The sequence below is a fragment of the Lycium ferocissimum genome, chromosome 2, assembly GCF_029784015.1.
Source record: "Lycium ferocissimum isolate CSIRO_LF1 chromosome 2, AGI_CSIRO_Lferr_CH_V1, whole genome shotgun sequence".
Taxonomy (NCBI): Eukaryota; Viridiplantae; Streptophyta; class Magnoliopsida; order Solanales; family Solanaceae; genus Lycium; species Lycium ferocissimum.
Window position 1 is genome coordinate 44,023,896 of NC_081343.1, and position 18,201 is coordinate 44,042,096.

At 34.0% G+C, this 18,201-nt stretch overlaps 2 protein-coding genes across 4 annotated transcripts; both read right to left on the reverse strand.

The window, feature by feature from the left end:
• Positions 1-1,821: 1,821 nt before the first annotated feature.
• On the reverse strand, positions 1,822-5,947 carry LOC132039112 (uncharacterized). 2 transcript variants are annotated; one of them, XM_059429656.1, is made up of 11 exons: positions 5,726-5,947; positions 4,111-4,216; positions 3,956-3,969; positions 3,652-3,870; positions 3,349-3,420; positions 3,165-3,251; positions 3,027-3,065; positions 2,831-2,935; positions 2,568-2,733; positions 2,284-2,393; positions 1,822-2,048 (listed from the first exon to the last, which is right to left on the reverse strand). In XM_059429656.1, the coding sequence occupies exons 1-11, from the start codon at positions 5,945-5,947 to the stop codon at positions 1,962-1,964; spliced, it is 1,227 nt and encodes a 408-aa protein (XP_059285639.1). In that variant the 3' UTR covers positions 1,822-1,961. The 2 variants fall into 2 exon arrangements, with proteins under 2 accessions (XP_059285639.1, XP_059285642.1); XM_059429659.1 differs by lacking the exon at positions 5,726-5,947 and adding an exon at positions 4,758-5,572.
• A 7,421-nt stretch (positions 5,948-13,368) lies between these two features.
• LOC132039165 (NAC domain-containing protein 54-like) lies at positions 13,369-18,201 on the reverse strand. Of its 2 annotated transcripts, XM_059429716.1 has the most exons (7): positions 18,017-18,201; positions 16,599-16,876; positions 15,616-15,966; positions 14,869-15,276; positions 14,641-14,716; positions 14,155-14,232; positions 13,369-14,124 (listed from the first exon to the last, which is right to left on the reverse strand). In XM_059429716.1, exons 1-7 carry the CDS (start codon positions 18,171-18,173, stop codon positions 13,538-13,540), a joined length of 1,935 nt encoding a protein of 644 aa, XP_059285699.1. In that variant the 5' UTR covers positions 18,174-18,201; the 3' UTR covers positions 13,369-13,537. The 2 variants fall into 2 exon arrangements, with proteins under 2 accessions (XP_059285699.1, XP_059285693.1); XM_059429710.1 differs by having other exon boundaries at positions 13,369-14,232.

An 18,201-nucleotide genomic window follows, 5' to 3' on the forward strand; every position in this document is an offset into this window, starting at 1 on the left:
ATCAATAACTGAAGTTGATAGCTACATGATTTAATAAATTATAGGCAAAATACTTAAAAACTGCTGAACATAACGTGTTTAATTCAAATCTCCCTTAAAGTATGTCTGATCCTAATAACTCCTTATACTTGACTTTTTTTTATAATCTTTACCCCCAAACAGTAACCGGTCCTAATTACCCCCATGTGTTTGCCTTTTTTATAATCAAAGTGATTTCAAATCATGTTTGGCGCGTGAGAGTCTAAAGTAACTGACAAGTCATATTAATTTGATGTGTAAAAAATCTAAGATACCATTTGCCTTTATGTTTAGCAATTCCAACAGCTATTTCCTTACCTCTTTTCATATATTTTCTATTCCTCCATTAAAATACAACTACCAATTTTTTCTTCTTTTACCATTTTTCTTTTGAGGAGGTAACGATTATAGAAAAGTGAAGTATAGGGGGTAACTAGGACTAGTTATTGTTTGAGAGTTAACTATTATAAAAGAAAACAGAAAAGGCTCAAATATGTCATCGAACAATCGGAAATGACTCATTTATACCACTCATCAATAGTTTGACTCATTTATGTCATCGAACTATTGGAAATGGTTCATTTATGTCACTCATCAATACTTTGGCTCATTTATACTATCGTCCGATACCAAAATGACTCATCCATGTCATTTTTCATTAACGTCGATTTTATAATACCAGATATGACACGTGGCCTCCAATTAGAGGTCTACATCATTTAATTAAACCATCCCAATTTTAAATCCCAAATTAATAAAAAATCCGACCCATACACCCTACCCACCCACAATCATAATTTAGTTGGAGACCACGTGTCATATCTGGTATTGTAAAATCGGCGTTAATGAAAACGGCATGGATGAGTCATTTTGGTAATGAGCAATGTCATAAATGAGCCAAACTATTGATGAGTGACATAAATGAGCCATTTCCCATAGTTCGATGGCATAAATGAGCCAAACTATTGATTAGTGGCATAAATGAGTTATTTCCGATAGTTCGATGACATATTTGAGCCTTTTCCGTAAAAAAAAGCAAAGTAGAGTAGTAACTAAGACCAAGTATAGTTTAAAGAATTTGAATAAAACGTGCCAAGTTTAGAAGGTCTTTAGTATTCTGCCTAAAGTATATTCGTCTTAGTGTTTCCCTCTTTCTTACATTTTTGTTATGTGCCTTTGCAGTAAGAAATGAGCTAGTACCTATGGTTTAACAATGTATTAATCATGCAGAATATTTGCTTGTGACTATGCAAGACTCTTCACAGGATTACCCCATTGACTTTGACTTTACTAACTACTAAATTGGCTTTGTTCGAATCTATATCGTAACTAAAATTTGCTGCTGCAGAGCAGACCAATTTCAATATGGGATAATATGCTCCGGGGCAAGAGTTTTACTATTGTAAGTGTTTCCTCATAGGAACGTAGATGAATTTCAATGATCATATTGGATGCACCCAATTTACGTTCTTCTCTACGGTGATTGCATTTTGTATATGTTGGTTTCGAGTTGTTATTGTTATTATACGGTACATAACCAAGAAAATGTTGTCGATTGTCAAGTGGCATACATGCTTCTTGTTGTCGCTTCATTCTCTGGTTGTCATGTTTTTAGATGCATCTGTTTGTGAAGCGACAATCTTAATAAAATATGCACACACACGGATAGCAATGTAGTATATACTTGCGATGAACTGTTTCTATAATTGATCAGAGGAGGACTGAGCAGAACTATGCTGGTAATCTAGTACCATATTTTGGTTTGTAAGTGAAGGCGGTATATCATATTCTGAATAACCACAATGATAATGGGCAATGGCTTCAACTTTTTCTTTCTGTAGCTGATGAAGAATATCTAGTACTGAAACTTACAATAAATTTGAAGAATTAAAAGAACAAAATGAGAAAAAAAGAACCGAAAAATCATGACAAAGAATATATAGCTACTGGCAAGCTACAACTGTTGGTTCCATTGGGATGGAGCTATCTCTTTCACACATTTCAGGACCAATGCTTATGATCCCTTCTCCCTGCAATAGTTAACATGTCAAAATGTTAGAGTGGATTTGAGTCCCTTCTTTGACATGTTGTAACGCATAATGTCTCTTCTTTTTTTAGGCTATTAACCCCATTTTTGATGGACGATCACACATAGTTTTTATTTAGGTTTAGGTGACATGATCGTGTGAAAATTCTTTTATATTATTACTATATAGAAGTTAAGTAAAGCTGTAACTGTAAGTAATACACCAGTGTTGTACATACCTTCGCGATATTTCTGAAATATGTAGTGTTATAATTTCCTGTAGGATATAAAGCTTCAATAATATCTGCTAGGACCAGTTGCGGTTGAGCGACAGCTCCATCATACCAGTCTTCAACAAGCAAAAGGCAAACACTATCAGTCCCAGAAATAATAGAAAACAAGGTTCTCTAGTAATTTCGTAATTAAATTAATTATGCATTCAACTCAGAAAAATCTTGATAAAAAAGCTTTGATGTTGCACTCTTTTAGGTAAAAATATGCACAAACAAGAAGAGAAACCTACCAAGCACTGTAGAATTTTGCACTCTTTTATCATATCTCCACATGCTTTGATTTGAGAGAAAAGCAAAGCAAGATTGATCTTCCAAATTGATGTTTCCAAGAAATGTGGAGACATTATAAGCCTCTGGATCTGAGGTATATGTTTCATCAATCACTACATCCACAGTCTAAATAACAGATAATACAAATCAGCAAAAGGATCGATATGACAAATTGATATTTTAATGATCAGAAGCAAAAATCATGGTGACAAAATTAACATACACACAGAATGGCATGAAACACTTCCAAATCATCAGGAAGAGACATATTGTATGTGACCTTGTTGATGGAATCATCAATATTGACTCCACTAGCATCCTCTACAAACTGCACCATTTATCAAATTAATATAGCTATACTCAAGAAAATAACCATAAAAGTGTTGAATGCCTAAAACTAAAAGTGAGAAAGATCTCACCTTTAATTTGTATGGCTCCCTTGTAAATGACCACACTCCCTATACAAGAAAATAGGTGTATGTTAAGGATCAAATGTAAGCCAAATTTAAAAAAAAAAAAAAAAAAAAAGGGTTGGGTTCAAGAGTCAGTGTACACACATCTTTATACTCCATCCAAGAGACTGTGGGTTTAAATGAATTCCTACTAGTTGCAGCTTTGCTCAAGCACAAATAGTTCTCCTTAATCTGTCCACAAAAGAAAAAAATCCTTAACAAAAACAAGAAATTCTTCTCAATATTATCATTATAATGAAAGTTAAAGATGTCTCAGTTCTTCACTTACCGCATCATAGACTTGGTTTGCCCTGTTCTCCATATTTGCGAAAACTCCTAAGTATTTTATCCACTCTGCGCGCTGTTAAAGTAATACAAATTACGTGTAGCCATATCCAACCGGAGGTCAAAGCACAGCTCAACAGAACAGAAAGAAGCTTTGGCTCATGAGTTTAACTTCTATATACAGACTGTGTAAATAATCTGGAAAATACGACAGTCTACCTGCTACAACTACTTAAACTACACTAATAATGTAAAATTTATGTGCATTGTCAGTATATGTAAGTTAAATCTTTACGTCATTATGTACCTGGAGAGGTGCATCTTCACCAATAGGGACAAATGAGGCGAAGTTGCAGGACTGAGCTTCATCGGTGTTGGCAATGAAGTGAGCTGCATACTGTGCAAGTTGTTGAGGGTCATTCTTGTTAATGCTCTCTACTTGTCCATCCTGGTATAGTTTTAGGACGCATTGAGAGGCCACATATGTTGATGTTATGCCTTTCAAATTTCCCAATAGGCCTAGTAGCTGCAATATTTCATGCAAAATTTATCAAATTTGTCAATCTAGTAATACAGCTATTAGAATAGTTACTAAAGCTTTGCATTCTTACCTCGAAAAAGGAAACTGTGAATTGAAGGAAAAAGAAAAGAAAAAAGAAAAACAGTCAGTGCACGAGTTATTAACAAGTACCAAAAAAGACATGGAAAGCTTATAATATGATGTTATAAAGGGGAAAGGACAACGAGGATGGTTAAAATGGTGTACCTGGAAAAAAGTAGTCAGTCTCGATAGAGTAATTTGCTAGTGGGATAACGAAAGACTTTATTCTTGAGGTGCAATATTTTGTTCTACTGGCCATTCTCGTGTTGTTCTGCACACATTTACATACTAGTAAATCAAAAAAGAGAATTGTCTTGATGGAATCATGTTCTTAAATGAAAAAAAGAACTGAGAACTTGCAACTAGCTGGAATTCACCAGAAACCAGCTCTAGTTTCCTATAATAACGTGGGCAGTGAGGAAGACAAGATTTTCACCTAGGGGGTTCAACATTTACTATATGCACATATTCCGGCAATGAACCCCCTTCAACCCCTGAAAGTGGGTAAGTTATATATATATATATTGAAATAATTTTAAATAAATTTTTTATGTAAGCCTGGAACATTATCACAAAAAGAGTAGTGGATCATGTAGCATCCTGACTCTACAATATTGTGTTCTGCCAAAGGTATCCTTTTATTCATGCTGTAAAATCCTCTTGTTTCTCTTTACAAAAATGAAAGGAAAGAAAACAAGAACAAATTCACGATGGCAGTGGTGGAGCCAGGAATTCAAATAAGAGGAGTAAAAACAAAAATCGGATTCAACAACTAATACATATTAAAGAGCGTTCATTTTTGCCCTATTTACATAGTACAGTTTTTTCAAGTTGCACCCCTCTGCCTCCGCCCACTGCATGATGAAGGCGAAATTATTGTTATTGTCAGGCTGGAAAATGGTCTCAGCAATACTCTTAGAGAAGCAATGGCATTGGCACTTCATCAATTAACATCTTGGTTTGTATTGATCAATGGGATAATGTAGCAGGTAGTGACACTTTTACTTTTTCCCATATTGTAACCTAACCCCATGAGGACTTAGTCAAGAAAATGACACCAAAGAAAAAAGCTCTTCAGAGCTCAAAACAAAGGTCACAAAGGACTTGTGCCATGGAATTCAGCAACCAAAAAGAACTTGTGAGTTCTTGAATTGCCCATTACAGAGGATCAAATGAAAAAAGTGTAACTCTTTTTCTTTTTTTAAATATTCTTGACAACTCTTTTTTTTTTTTTTTTAAATATTCTTGACCCTACTACCTCCACGGTCCAAGTTTTGTGGTCCAGCAACCCTTATCATCTTCTTTTTTTCTCAAGTAATCCTAGCCTTGAAATCACTTCACATTTTTATACATTTAACATCTTCCACTTGAGCAGGCAGCTCCTTTTCTAGTTTAATTAGCTGTTAAACAAGACTGACTTTTTTCTAAGTTTAAGTTCTATGCACTGACCATCAGGTTATTTATTAGGTAATTATTGGTGATCTCGATGAAAAACATTAATTGGTAACCTGATAAAATGGGTAACAAACCTCCAATAATAAGTTAAGTTATATTAATATAACAAATTTTCTAACCGTCCGTGTATATAACTTAAATCCTTTTTCTTGCCATTTCTTAATTAGAACTAGAGCCTGTTCTAGCAATGGACTAAACAAATACAGTTACATAATCTCCTTTATTAAGGAAAGGATCAACATTGACTCTGATAAGAATAGCAGAGATGATGTGCCATTTTTCATGGCTTAAGCAAGCTAGTCACAAATGAACTAAGAGTACGTACCTGGATAAGAAGATAACTCTTGCCATCAAGGGTGTTCTTAATAACCTTGAAGGTTTGTCCGTAGTATATCCGAAAATATGAAGCATCTTCCACTTTTGATATATTCCCAACTTTCACTTTTGGAGTTGCTGCACTTGCATACTCTAAACTGTGGATGCACCACAACAAAACCAACAAAATTTGCACACACAAACTAAAAGAAAAATGTGAGAGTAAATACATTATGGTACATATAATGACAAAATTAATTCAATTTCAACACCCTTCAGCTGCATAAAACTATAAGCGAAGGGATTGTGAAGGGGTGAAAGAAATGCTAGGAATCTAAGGTATATATGATTGTGAAGGTGTGAAAGAAATGCTAGGAATCTAAGGTATATATATATATACACTTTAGAATATTTTTGTCAGATTATCAGTGCAATTTAATCGGTCATAGCAGGTTATCATATCAAGCTTGTTATAAGTGATAGTGCTGAAAAATTCAAATATTAAAGTGGCTAGTGGATGTGGGGACACACTTCACAGGAACAGGTGAATTTGGGGTATGAATTATTTGAGTTCAGTAGTGTTGGCATGTGAAAAAAGGACTATTCCTTTTTACTGGTTATTTCCAATTTCTGACCCGTGAAGTAGGCTTGTTTTTGTCATCTTGTTTCCATCTGTTTTCTGTTTGTTCTAAGTGCTCAATTTTTTTCTACTGTTTTAGCATCCACCATGTGCTGTCCATTACCATCTTGACACCTCCTTCCTCTTTTAATCTTTTAAACATTTATGTACCTTCACTTTCCTATCATTTCTGACTTTATCACTCAATCTTAGTCTACCCATCTTTGTGTGTTACATATATTTTGCATTCTCCATATATATATATATATATATATATATATATATATATATATATTTTAATTACAGGGGATAAAGGGAAATGGGGAGGGGATACTCTCTACTCTTTTGAGATACGAGTAATGATATTTCAAACAAAAGATGTTCGTTTATATTTCTTTCATCTTACCTAAGGAATCAAGGTCATACTGATTAACTATTTGGTAAAGGCAAATTCAACATTTGAAGTTGTAGGTTCTACGGCTATTTCATGTAATCATTTAGACTTTATTGGGAGAACAAACAACAATCAATGGAAGCATATTGTGCATGATAGTGAAAAAAGAATATAAACAAGAAAAATTTAAAGAGACAGACAAAAGAATAAAGAATTGAATGAACAAGTACAATATTGGACAGGCACTTTTAGGTAAACAAGAGATAAATGAGGACAAAAAGAAACCAAAACACATGAGCATGTTGGTTGGAGTTTGATGAAATTCTACCTTTAAAATCTTATCTTTGCTGCATTTTCACAGGCTCAACAGTTCTAAGCGTGACCATTTAACTTTTTACTTGCAAAATTCCATGGTCTTCAATGAATAGCACATCTCATTTCTTTTAAGTTCAATCATTTAGAAGATTTGGGAATTCAATATTTAACCTGACTAATTCGAATTTACGCCTTCACTAAAGGAAATAAAAAACTTGGCTCCTTAATTATTGAAAGGTTGTCTATTCCTAAAGTTTAAACCGAAGATCTCTCATTCAGGATGGAGAGAATCAAACCAATCGGTGAACACTTATCATTATCATTGTTGTTCTAATTATTAAGTATTTTCTTTTTCTCTAGATTTTCTAAGAAGGCCGTCAATTTACCTAACTGTTGAATATTGAATAATGAACAAGAACTATAAGAAAATAGAGGAAGAATATAATGAACAATAGAGAGGAAGTAGTTGGTAGTAACGATCACATTAAAGAGAGAGAAATACAATGCTTGACTTTAAAATGAGTAAGGGCATTCCTTTTTATAGTTGTGACTTTAACTAACATAGCTAACTCTAGTGTAATGACTAAACTATCCTTCTATTTATTTATTCTCGATACTCCTCCTTTCTTCCATACTCCTCCTCAAGCTGGATGCCATGAATATATTCAGCAACCCAAGCTTGGACAATAAGTATTCATGTTGAATTCTGGTTAAACCTTTTGTTAGGACATCTGCAGGCTGTTCATCTGTTCTCATGTATTCTGTCTTGATCAAACCGTGTTGAATTTTCTCCCTTATGAAATGGCAATCAATCTCTATATGCTTGGTCCTCTCATGAATACTGAGTTAGCAGTAATTTGTAATGTTGTTTTACTGTCACTGTAAAGAAGTACTGGCAACTGAAGTTGAACACCTAGATCCCTGATCAAACCTGTTAACCAGGTTAACTCAGACATTGTTATGGCAATGCTTCTATATTCAGCTTCTGCTGAACTCTTAGACACAGTAGATTGCTTCTTTGATTTCCAAGAAACTAGGAAATCTCCTAGCTTGATTAAGAAGCCTGTTATAGACTTTCTTGAAAATGAATAGGATGCCTAGTCAGCATCACAATAAGCTACCACTTCATTCTTGTTGTTGTTGGACAGTAGAACAACTAATCTTGGTTGGTTCTTAATATATCTTACCACCCTCAATGTTGTATCCATATGTGATTGTTTGGGATGTTGTAAAAACTGACTTAAGTTCTGAACTGTATAAGCTATGTCTGGTCGTGTTACTGTGAGATATAAAAGCTTCCCAATCAGTCTTTGATAGATACTTCGATCCTCTAGTAACTTGTCTTGTGTTCCCTCATGCTTGATCCCTTTTTCCTTGTTTAGCTTCTTCCCAACTTCATCATATTCTATTGTAGTGAGCTTGCAGTTTGCTTTCATAGGAGTAATTTCAAGTTTGGAAGCACTTAAGCCTGATTCTGACACCAATTCTAATGCATACTTTCTTTGATGCATTAGAATCCCCTTTTCTGATCTAGCAAACTCTATCCCAAGGAAATATTTAAGTTCTCCCAAATCCTTCATCTTGAATGCTTCTTGTAAGGAAGTCTTAGTTTATGCTATCAGTTCCAAACTTTCACTTGTGAGTAGCATATCATCAACATAGATCAAAATAGCTATGAATCCCTTATCTGTCTTCTTAGTGTATAGAGAGCGATCATAGTGACTTTGTACAAACTGAAACTTAACAAGAGCTTCTGCAAGTTTGGCATTCCATTGTCTTGGAGCCTGTTTTAAACCATACAGGGATTTTGTGAGTCTACAAACTTGTCTAGTGCCCCCTTGACTCTGAAATCCCTGAAGAAGATCCATATATATCTCATCATGCAAGTCTCCCTGTAGGAAGGCATTATACACATCCATTTGATGTATATGCCATTTCCTAGATGCAGCAAGTGTAAGCACAGTTCTGACAATTACCATTTTTACCACTGGACTGAAAGTCTCTTAGTAATCTATCCCTTCTTGACTATATCCCTTTGCAACCAACCTTTTTGTATCTTTCTATCTCCCCATTTGCTTTGTACTTTATCTTGAATATCCATTTGCATCCAATGGGTGTTTTTCCTTCTGGTAAGTCCACTACTTGCCAAGTCTTATTTTGTTCAAGTGAATCCACTTTTGCCTTCATTGCCTCAATCCACTTAGGATCCTTAATTACTGCTGCATATGTTGTAGGTTCAGAGACAGCAGACATAGCATATGTGAATTCTTGATATTTAGAAGATAGTTGCTCATAACTCAAATAATTAGATAGAGTATAAGGAGTGTTATTATAAGCATTAAGAGATTCAAACTCCTTCATCCAACATGGTGGATGCTTTTGTCTAGTAGATTGTCTGCTTGCTTGACTTCTTGGATGTACCACTTGTTGTTGTTATTGCTGAAGTTGTTGTTGTGATTGAGACTCCACTGAATGTTGCTGTTGGTGTTGTCCCCCAACATTGTTTCCTTGTGTTGTTGGATTCAATGGAATCTCTGCATTGTCATGACTAGTTGTAGAATGAGGGACAATCTCCTACATATTTACATTAGTGTGTACTCTTTGCTTGTTGTGATTGAGACTCCACTGAATGTTCTTTGTTGGTGTTGTTCCCCAGCATTGTTTCCTTGTGTTGTTGGATTCAATGGAATCTCTGCATTGTCATGACTAGCTGTAGAATGAGGGACAATCTCCTGCATATTTACATTAGTGTGTACTCTTTGCCCTGCACCATCAGAGTTGTTAGTAGATACATGTATAGCTGAGATGCAACTATCATTCATACTATTTGGAGAGGGAAACAAAGTTGAAGTTTCATTTTGAAGAGTGATAAAAGGAAATACATTCTCCTTAAATATCACATCTCTATGCACAAAGAAACACCTACTAATAAGATCATATAGTATGTAGCCTTTCTGAGTTTCTGAATATCCCATGAGAATTGCTCCTCTAGTTCTGGATTTCAATTTGTCAGGCTGAGGAATAATCTTAGCAAAGGACAAACATCCTATAACTCTGAGATGAATCAGAGATGGTTTCCTACCATTCAACTTTTCGCAGGGAGATAAACTTTTAAGTACTCCCAAAGGTAACCTGTTGATAATATATGTAGCAGTTTGGACATAATGAACCCAAAATTTAATGGGAATTTGAGCTTAAAACCTTATAGCTCTAGTTATCTCAAGTATATGTCTATGTTTTCTTTCAACTACACCATTCTGTTGAGGTGTATAAGGACAGGATTTTTGATGTACAATACCCAAACTAGTAAATAGTTCAGTAAATAAAGAATTCACAAATTTTGTGCCATTGTCAGTTCTTACAGTTCTTATGTTGAGTTAAACTGATTCTTGACAAAAGTTGAGAAATTTTTAACATGCTCAAATACATAAGATTTCATTCTTAACATGAATATCCAAGTGAATCTGGAAAAATCATCCACAATAGTCAAGAAAGACTTAAAACCATCAACAATAGCAACTTTATAAGGTCCCCAAACATCCATATGTACAAGCTCAAAAGGTCTAGTAGTGATAGTAGTACTTCTAGGAAAAGGCAATATAGTTTGCCTTGCACATGGACATAGTGTGCAATTATTGATTAAGCAATTCACAGAACTAGATTTAGTAGGAAACAGTCTAAGTAAAATGCTAGCAGGACTATGACCCATTCTTTTGTGCCATAGATTGAGATCAGCATCAGACACAACATCATTAGAAGTGTGTATAAACTAGTAATTTGTTCTTTGGTGAGGACAATTTGAGACCTTAGCAGATAGTATAGACCACCAACTTCTTTACCAATCTCCTTCACCTTGCCAATGAAGAGATCCTGAAACACCACAAATTCAGGAAAGAATTTGACTGAGCATTTAAGTTGCCTAGTCAATTTAGAAACTGACAACAAATTGAATTTAAATGCAGGTATATGAAATACATCTTACTGTTATGAGATATATTGTGCCAGTATGTTCTACGTAAGTAACTCCTCCATCAGGTAAAACTACTTTCTTTTCCATTTCAGGTTTAACTATAGAGTTCTTATTCAATAAGTCAAGGTTTGAGGTCATATGATTACTTGCTCCAGAGTCTATGATCCATTCTGGTATATTAGTAGTTACATTAAGAGCAGTAAATATACCTAACATGTTTGCAGCATGCACATTTGTTTGTTGATTAGCAGATGCGCTTGTAATACTAGTTCCTTGATTTTATTCCATCAACTTGCATATTTCACTATACTGAGAAGGTGTAAACTGTACATTCTCTGTTCTTTGAAACTGAGCTATTTGTTCCTGATTCAGATAAGTAGGATGAGGTGCTTGATTGTACCCCTGATTAAACCCCTGATTGAAACCATGTGATCTATATCCTTGGTGCATACCACCCTGCATCTGAGGCCTAGTCAGCATGCTTGTTTGATCCAGCTTTGGTAGATCACATACTGTAGCACTGTGTGCATTATAGGTAGTATTACCTCCTCATCTTCCAGCTTTCTTAAACCTTTCCTGCTAGTAATAGCTATTGTCGTGTTGGTTTTGAAAGTTTTGATTGGCTTTGGGATGATCTGGAGGATAGCCTACCAGTCGATAACAATCACGACTTTTGTGGTGCCCGTTGAACTTACAGTGATCACAGAAGGCATTTGGGTTGTAGTTAGGATTATAGTATTTCCTTTTCTTATCAAACCTCTGACTTCCACCACCAGCTTTAGAATACATAGCAATAGCCTCAGCTTCACTTGTGCCATACACTTTCCCTGACACAGAACCAAGTAAGCCAGTAGAACTTGTATTACTTGAAATGGCTCTCTGATTTTCATCACTTACAATCATGGAATAAGCTTGGTTCACACTATAGGTAAAGGAATTAAGAGTAAGATATGACTTCTCACTTGATTGTAGGACTCATTAAGCCCCATTAGGAATTGATACAGTTTTTGTCTCTGTACATACATTACAAAATCCTTTGATTTTTCACAATTGCATCCTAGTACAGGAACCATAGATTCAAACTCATTCCACAGTTCTTTTGGTTTTGAATAATATATGGAAACAGATTAAGTTCCTTGCACAAACAAAGAGATTTTTTGATGTATGTTAAACGACCTAGAATCATCTACTTTCTCAAACCTTTCTTTCAAATCATCCCAAAGTGCTTGAGCAACAGTGGCATATACAAATCCTCCAATCAAATTTAAATCTACATCATTCATTATCCAAGATTGCATTGACACGCTCCCGTTGATCCCATAAATTTTCAGAATAATTCTCTTTCTTGCATTTTCCATTTACGAACCCTAACTTGTTCCTTCCTAATAACGCTAATTTCATTGATTTATTCCATATTATGTAATTTTCATTACCTCTCAACTGGAACGATATTATAGCAACTCCACTTATATCCGTGGATTGTAAAAATAATGGATGATTGTAATCCAATACCTGTGTAGTCGTCTTGAAGTTGTATCATTAGCATTGTTAATTTCTTCAATTGCCATTGAATTTGTGCCCTAATTTTGAAATTTCACTCGAATTTGTTCGAATTTCAGAGCTTCGATCACTCAACAATGACCGATTGAAATTGATACTGATTAACCCTAATTTACCAGGTCTACCCGCTCTAATACCATGTTGAATATTGAATAATGAACAAGAACTATAAGAAAATAGAGGAAGAAGATGATGAACAATAGAGAGGAAGTAGTTGGTATTAACGGTCACATTAAAGAGAGAGAAATACAATGCTTGACTTTAAAATGAGTAAGGGCATTCCTATTTATATTTGTGACTTTAACTAACATAGCAAACTCTACTAGTGTAATGACTAAACTACCCTTCTATTTATTTATTCTCTATACTCCTCCTTTCTTCTATACCAACAGTACTGTATATAATTTGGTGTTTTCATTAGTCAAACTTAGCTTCATTAATATTGGTGAAATGTTGTGTAAAAACACTTTACATTATTATTGTAATTTAACCTATATTTTAGTTGGTTGCCTATTTTATTTTTTAAATTACTAATTATATTCCAAATGTTATGGGCAAATTATCTATAGTTACTTTTTATGTAAGATAATGATATAAAACATACTTTATATTGTCAATATGTAGTATTTAAACTCGTGAAATATTATTTTGGCCAAGTGAAGGAAGACAATGTATAGTTTCAAAAGTCCAAAACCTTTTACATTTATTTGATGATAAATACAGGGAATGTAACAAGTAGATGAACATTTTTCAGCTAAAAAACACTAAACCAGGGCTCAGTCACAAAATAAGAACTCATTCGTATAACTTGATACTTGATATGGAAAATTAAAAAGAAGATACATTTAGATGTTTGGTATCTAATTCAAGGGGGGGCTCTTAAATTAGGCCTTCCCTGGCAACAGTAATGGTTAGAAGCAACACAACAAAATGTTCAAATGTGAAGGAAAAGAAAAGAAAAAGGTCAAAATGAAGGGACAATTATATGGTGCAACCAAATGCTAGAAAGAGCTACTACAAGTGTGAGATAATTAGGCCATTTCTTTTCCACACCCACATTGCAATATTTCCCTTCTTCTTTGTCACCAATTGGGAATTCATTTTGCTTATGAAAATCCCATTTAAAATCTTGAACTTTCTTCTTCTCCTCCTTTTCTACTAAGCAATACTCTTCATAGACACCCTTCTTGTCTTCTAATTTGAAACCTTTTTCCTCCGATTCCAAGCATTCACCAATGTAGACCCAAAAAGTTTGTAAAATTGCAACCATACCCACCAAAGTTCTCATAGTTGTTGTCCATGGTCTTGTGACAAAATTATCAAGAAATGTTTTATCTTTAGTAATAGTACTTTTTGAATCTGATTTTTCTATATTATATATAGGAAAATCATGGACTGTTACTAGGTTTCTATGAATCCTAAGTGTCCTAGAAGGTGCCACGTGATGATAGAATGTCTTGGTTGCTTGCCTGGTAGCTATAAAAAACCCATGATTCACTTCAATTTTTTCATACACTTCAAAGCTTGGGGAATTCGAAAAACCATCAGTGTCTCCGTCATATAACGAGTTGTCATTTGCACTGTTGTCAAATCCTATAGAGAAGTTGTTTGTTGCAGTTTCATTGAATCCATTGAAGCTGTTGTGACCACTGTTTTCACCTGCCATTTAAATGGATTAGCAAAGAAACTTAACAATAAAAAGGCGAAAAGGAGAAAAAGGTATGTTTTGGGCCGTTTTATTTTATATGGCGGTATTTGGCTGGTCATGAAATTTGAAAAATAAACAAAGACTATTTTACATACTAGATTTACTCATAGGACTTATGTTGGTTTTAAACATACCATGATATTCAGAGGCAATACATGTTCGTTCAAACTCAATAGTTTTATATTTTTGGTATGAAAGACCTATAATATTAAAGATGCATTGAATTAAGTACTAAAACCTTAAGGGCATACTCTTCAAATTTTAAATTCTAGCTCTGCCTCTAATGATATTTCTATGGCTATCATAAGGTGCCATTAAAAATAAAATAAGAAGTTCAAAATTAAATAGTTTTCAAATACCTTGAAGCTCATATTCTTCTTTCTGGACAGCTGAAACATTTTCTATTGGAACAGTTTTATAACCCTCCAGAAATGTCTGTCCAAGTACAAAGAAAAGTAAATTCATAAAATAAAATAAAATATTAAATATATAAACGTTTTAGATTTTAGGGATTAATTATGAGTCCTAGAATAAGGTCTAAAAATGGGAAACAAAGTATATTATTACTTGTTAGATTAATAAATTACCTTCTCAAGATCCCTGTCTGACATTCCTATCCATCTCAAATTTTCCACCATTCTAGCAGATTTGAAGTCCTCGTGATCAAAATCTCCAATATCAATGGACCTAATTACATTCTGATCTTCCTTCAATTGTTCCATGAAATTGAGTGAATCCAAGTCATGAGGGATTTGGTTATTATTAGGAGGAATCAGAAAAGAGAAGTCATCAACGGGACCACTTGAATTTCCACCCCATGAGTCTTGATTGATTAGATTTTGTGAAGCTAATTGGGTTTGGTTTGAGGTTTGATGGATAAAATTTGATTGAGGAATCTTAGCATCAACATAGCCAACTTGAGGGAAGTCTTGAATCTCCAATGGAGGTAATGTGAACCTATGCTGCAACCTTGCACACTCTAATGCTATATCAACCTGAACAAGTATATATAAATGAGTTTTAACGTTTACACACTAACTGTTTAAAAGAAATTTTACACTATCAAATCATCTGAGTAATGATCCATAAACTAAATAGCGAGACAAATAACATATAAAATGATAAGGCATGTTACCTGCTACACACTAACCTTTTAAAAAGAAATTTTACACTATTAGATTACTCAAATAGCTGTCCACAAATAGCATGATTAATATGGAAAACATGTCAAGTTACCAGCTACAACAGATTATTGTAATACCACAGTATTGGGAAAATATGTCATGATAATACTATTATAAACTAGTACAATAGAATCAACATGTTGACATTACCTTGGGTGGGGGAAATGGCAAAGTTCCGTAACTTGGAATGGGCTGACTACTGTTGTTGTAACTAAAAGCTTCATTCGACAAATATTGCATCCATTTATCATCACTTGAAGCAGAACCAATATTATTCATATTCATAGGAGAGCCATGTACAGCCATGGATGTAGCTGGCGATGATGATGGCATTAATCCATACTCATGATGAGAGCTCTCCATATCGTGATGATCATATCTTCCCTCAGAATAAACATGATCAATGCTAGAGGATCTATCACTTGTTGCCCTACCATAATGGTCCCCAATTTTCGGACCGTTCAAACTCTTCTTGATTATACGGCAAAGTGCATAAGCATCCTGCAAATTATGCCAGGCAAAATTAATAATAAATTAAATAAAAGATGATTATATTAAAGGTTTAAGTTAAACTCCAATAATAATGTAACCTTTGCATATAATGTACGAGTGCATTTGATATTATGGAAGTTATTTTTAGAAAATATTTTTTCAGAGTATGACTTATTTTTTGGAAGAAATTTTTCAATGTCACGTTGGGTGCAGAGGCGAATTCAGGATTTGAACTTTCGGGGTTCGAAATCTAAATTCTACCACAATTCATTTGATTTACTGAGTTCAGAATCTATTATTTATACTTTTTTAGTGATTTTTTTAACAGATATACATAACTTATACCCAAGTATGCTCTACATCCGTCCCTAGTTGGATCGATGGTGGAAATTTTTATTCATAACAGTATGATTTTTTATTTTTATTTTTTTAAATAAAAGATCGATAATAGTATCTAAGTGTTGATCATAGCAGCGTTGTGAAGTTAAACATTCAGATGATTGTGAAGGAAAATAACCTCAGCCCAAAAGTTAGCAAAATCATTTTTCCCTTTTGATGAAATATATTTTCCCTAATGACCAGAAAATAACTTATTATAATTTGAAAAATAAAATATTTTCCATCTATATATATATATGTACCTGCAAGCCATTTGCAACTTCACATTCTCGTTCGTCTAATCGATATTCATGCATAACCCAATCAGTTCGAGCTCCATGAGGTGCTCTCCCCTTATAATACACCAATGTTTTCTTCATCCCCACTGGCCTCATCTGTGAATTTACTTTCCTGTCCTTTCCGGTGGCCTTCCAATATCCAGCTTTCGTTGCCCTATTGGTCCTTGATCCGTTTGGATATTTACGGTCACGGGGACTGAAGAAATACCATTCAAGATCTTTGCTAGGCAATAGGGACTTCCCTATATTCAATGAAAGGAAAAAAAAAAAATTAACTTTGTATATACAATATAATTTTCGGAAGAAAGAGATTCAAATGACTTATTGCGCTCCTAGCGCGGCCATGGAGTATCGAGTATGTGAAGAATTTTGACACAAAATGAAAACTGAAAAGGACGTGAAAGAGATTCTTGAAACATGGTAATCATCAAAAGGACTCACCCTTGCTCTAAAAAGAAAGTGGATTAAAATAAATTTTTTGATAAAGGAAAAAAAAAAAGAGGCGGGGGAGGGGGTTCCAACTCATGGAATAGGAATTGCAATCATGTCATTTTGTTTTTCCACACTTACTTTTGACTACAATAAATCATCATCGAAGTAGCAAGTACAGTCTTCAAGATTCAATAGAAGATCAAAAGATGTAGGGACCAATTACTTCCTTTATAGCTTTATATATAGGAATATGAGATAGGAGGAATATATAAGATGGTATATATTTTTGTACAAAAGCATATTATGATTTTTGACTGTTAAAGTGTGATGCAAAGTGTCCATAATCAGAATATATTAGTCAGCACGCGTATGAAAACACTATATGGGTTTAAACTAAATCTGATTTAATTATCTTGCGGGTATTTTAAGTTTTATTTTCACGTACTAGGGTTTTGATAGAAAAAAGATCCCTTGATTTCCAACTTATTTTCTTCACTTTGCGCGATCATTTTCTATTTAGATTTACATAATTTATAAAATTAAAGAATGGTCTGACTGTAAATCATTAATTAATGAACACATGGTTAAGGAAATAGTGGCTGGTAAATATCTTTGCTATACCTTTCTTAAACATCACTTTGAGATAAATCTTTTAGGCTAATTAAAGGAGTCATTTCGTTTCTCTAAAACCTTCAAAATGAATGGTAGTTTAATTTATTTATCTTTCAAGTTTGAACAGCCGTTTCCTCTTCATTATAATTGACAAATAGTAGAACCCTAATATTACACTTAGAAAGTTAGAATTAAGCTAGAACGTGCATGTTGCACATCATAGTTTCTTTTCCTTTCATATAGTACGTACTTGATTTATACATTAATTATGTGAACTAGATTATTAAACATCTTATTTCTTCGTGGGAAAAATAATTAAAAGAATTATATATATGTACCTGGTAAATCCCATGGCTCACATTTGTAAAGATCAACATCACGAATGATCTCAAGTTCAATTTTCTTGGCATTGATTTTTCTTTTCAAATAATAAACCACAAGTTCTTCATCAGTGGGATGAAACCTAAAACCTGGGGGCAATGAAACAGGTGCCATAAATAAAGCACTCCTAATTTGGAACTTC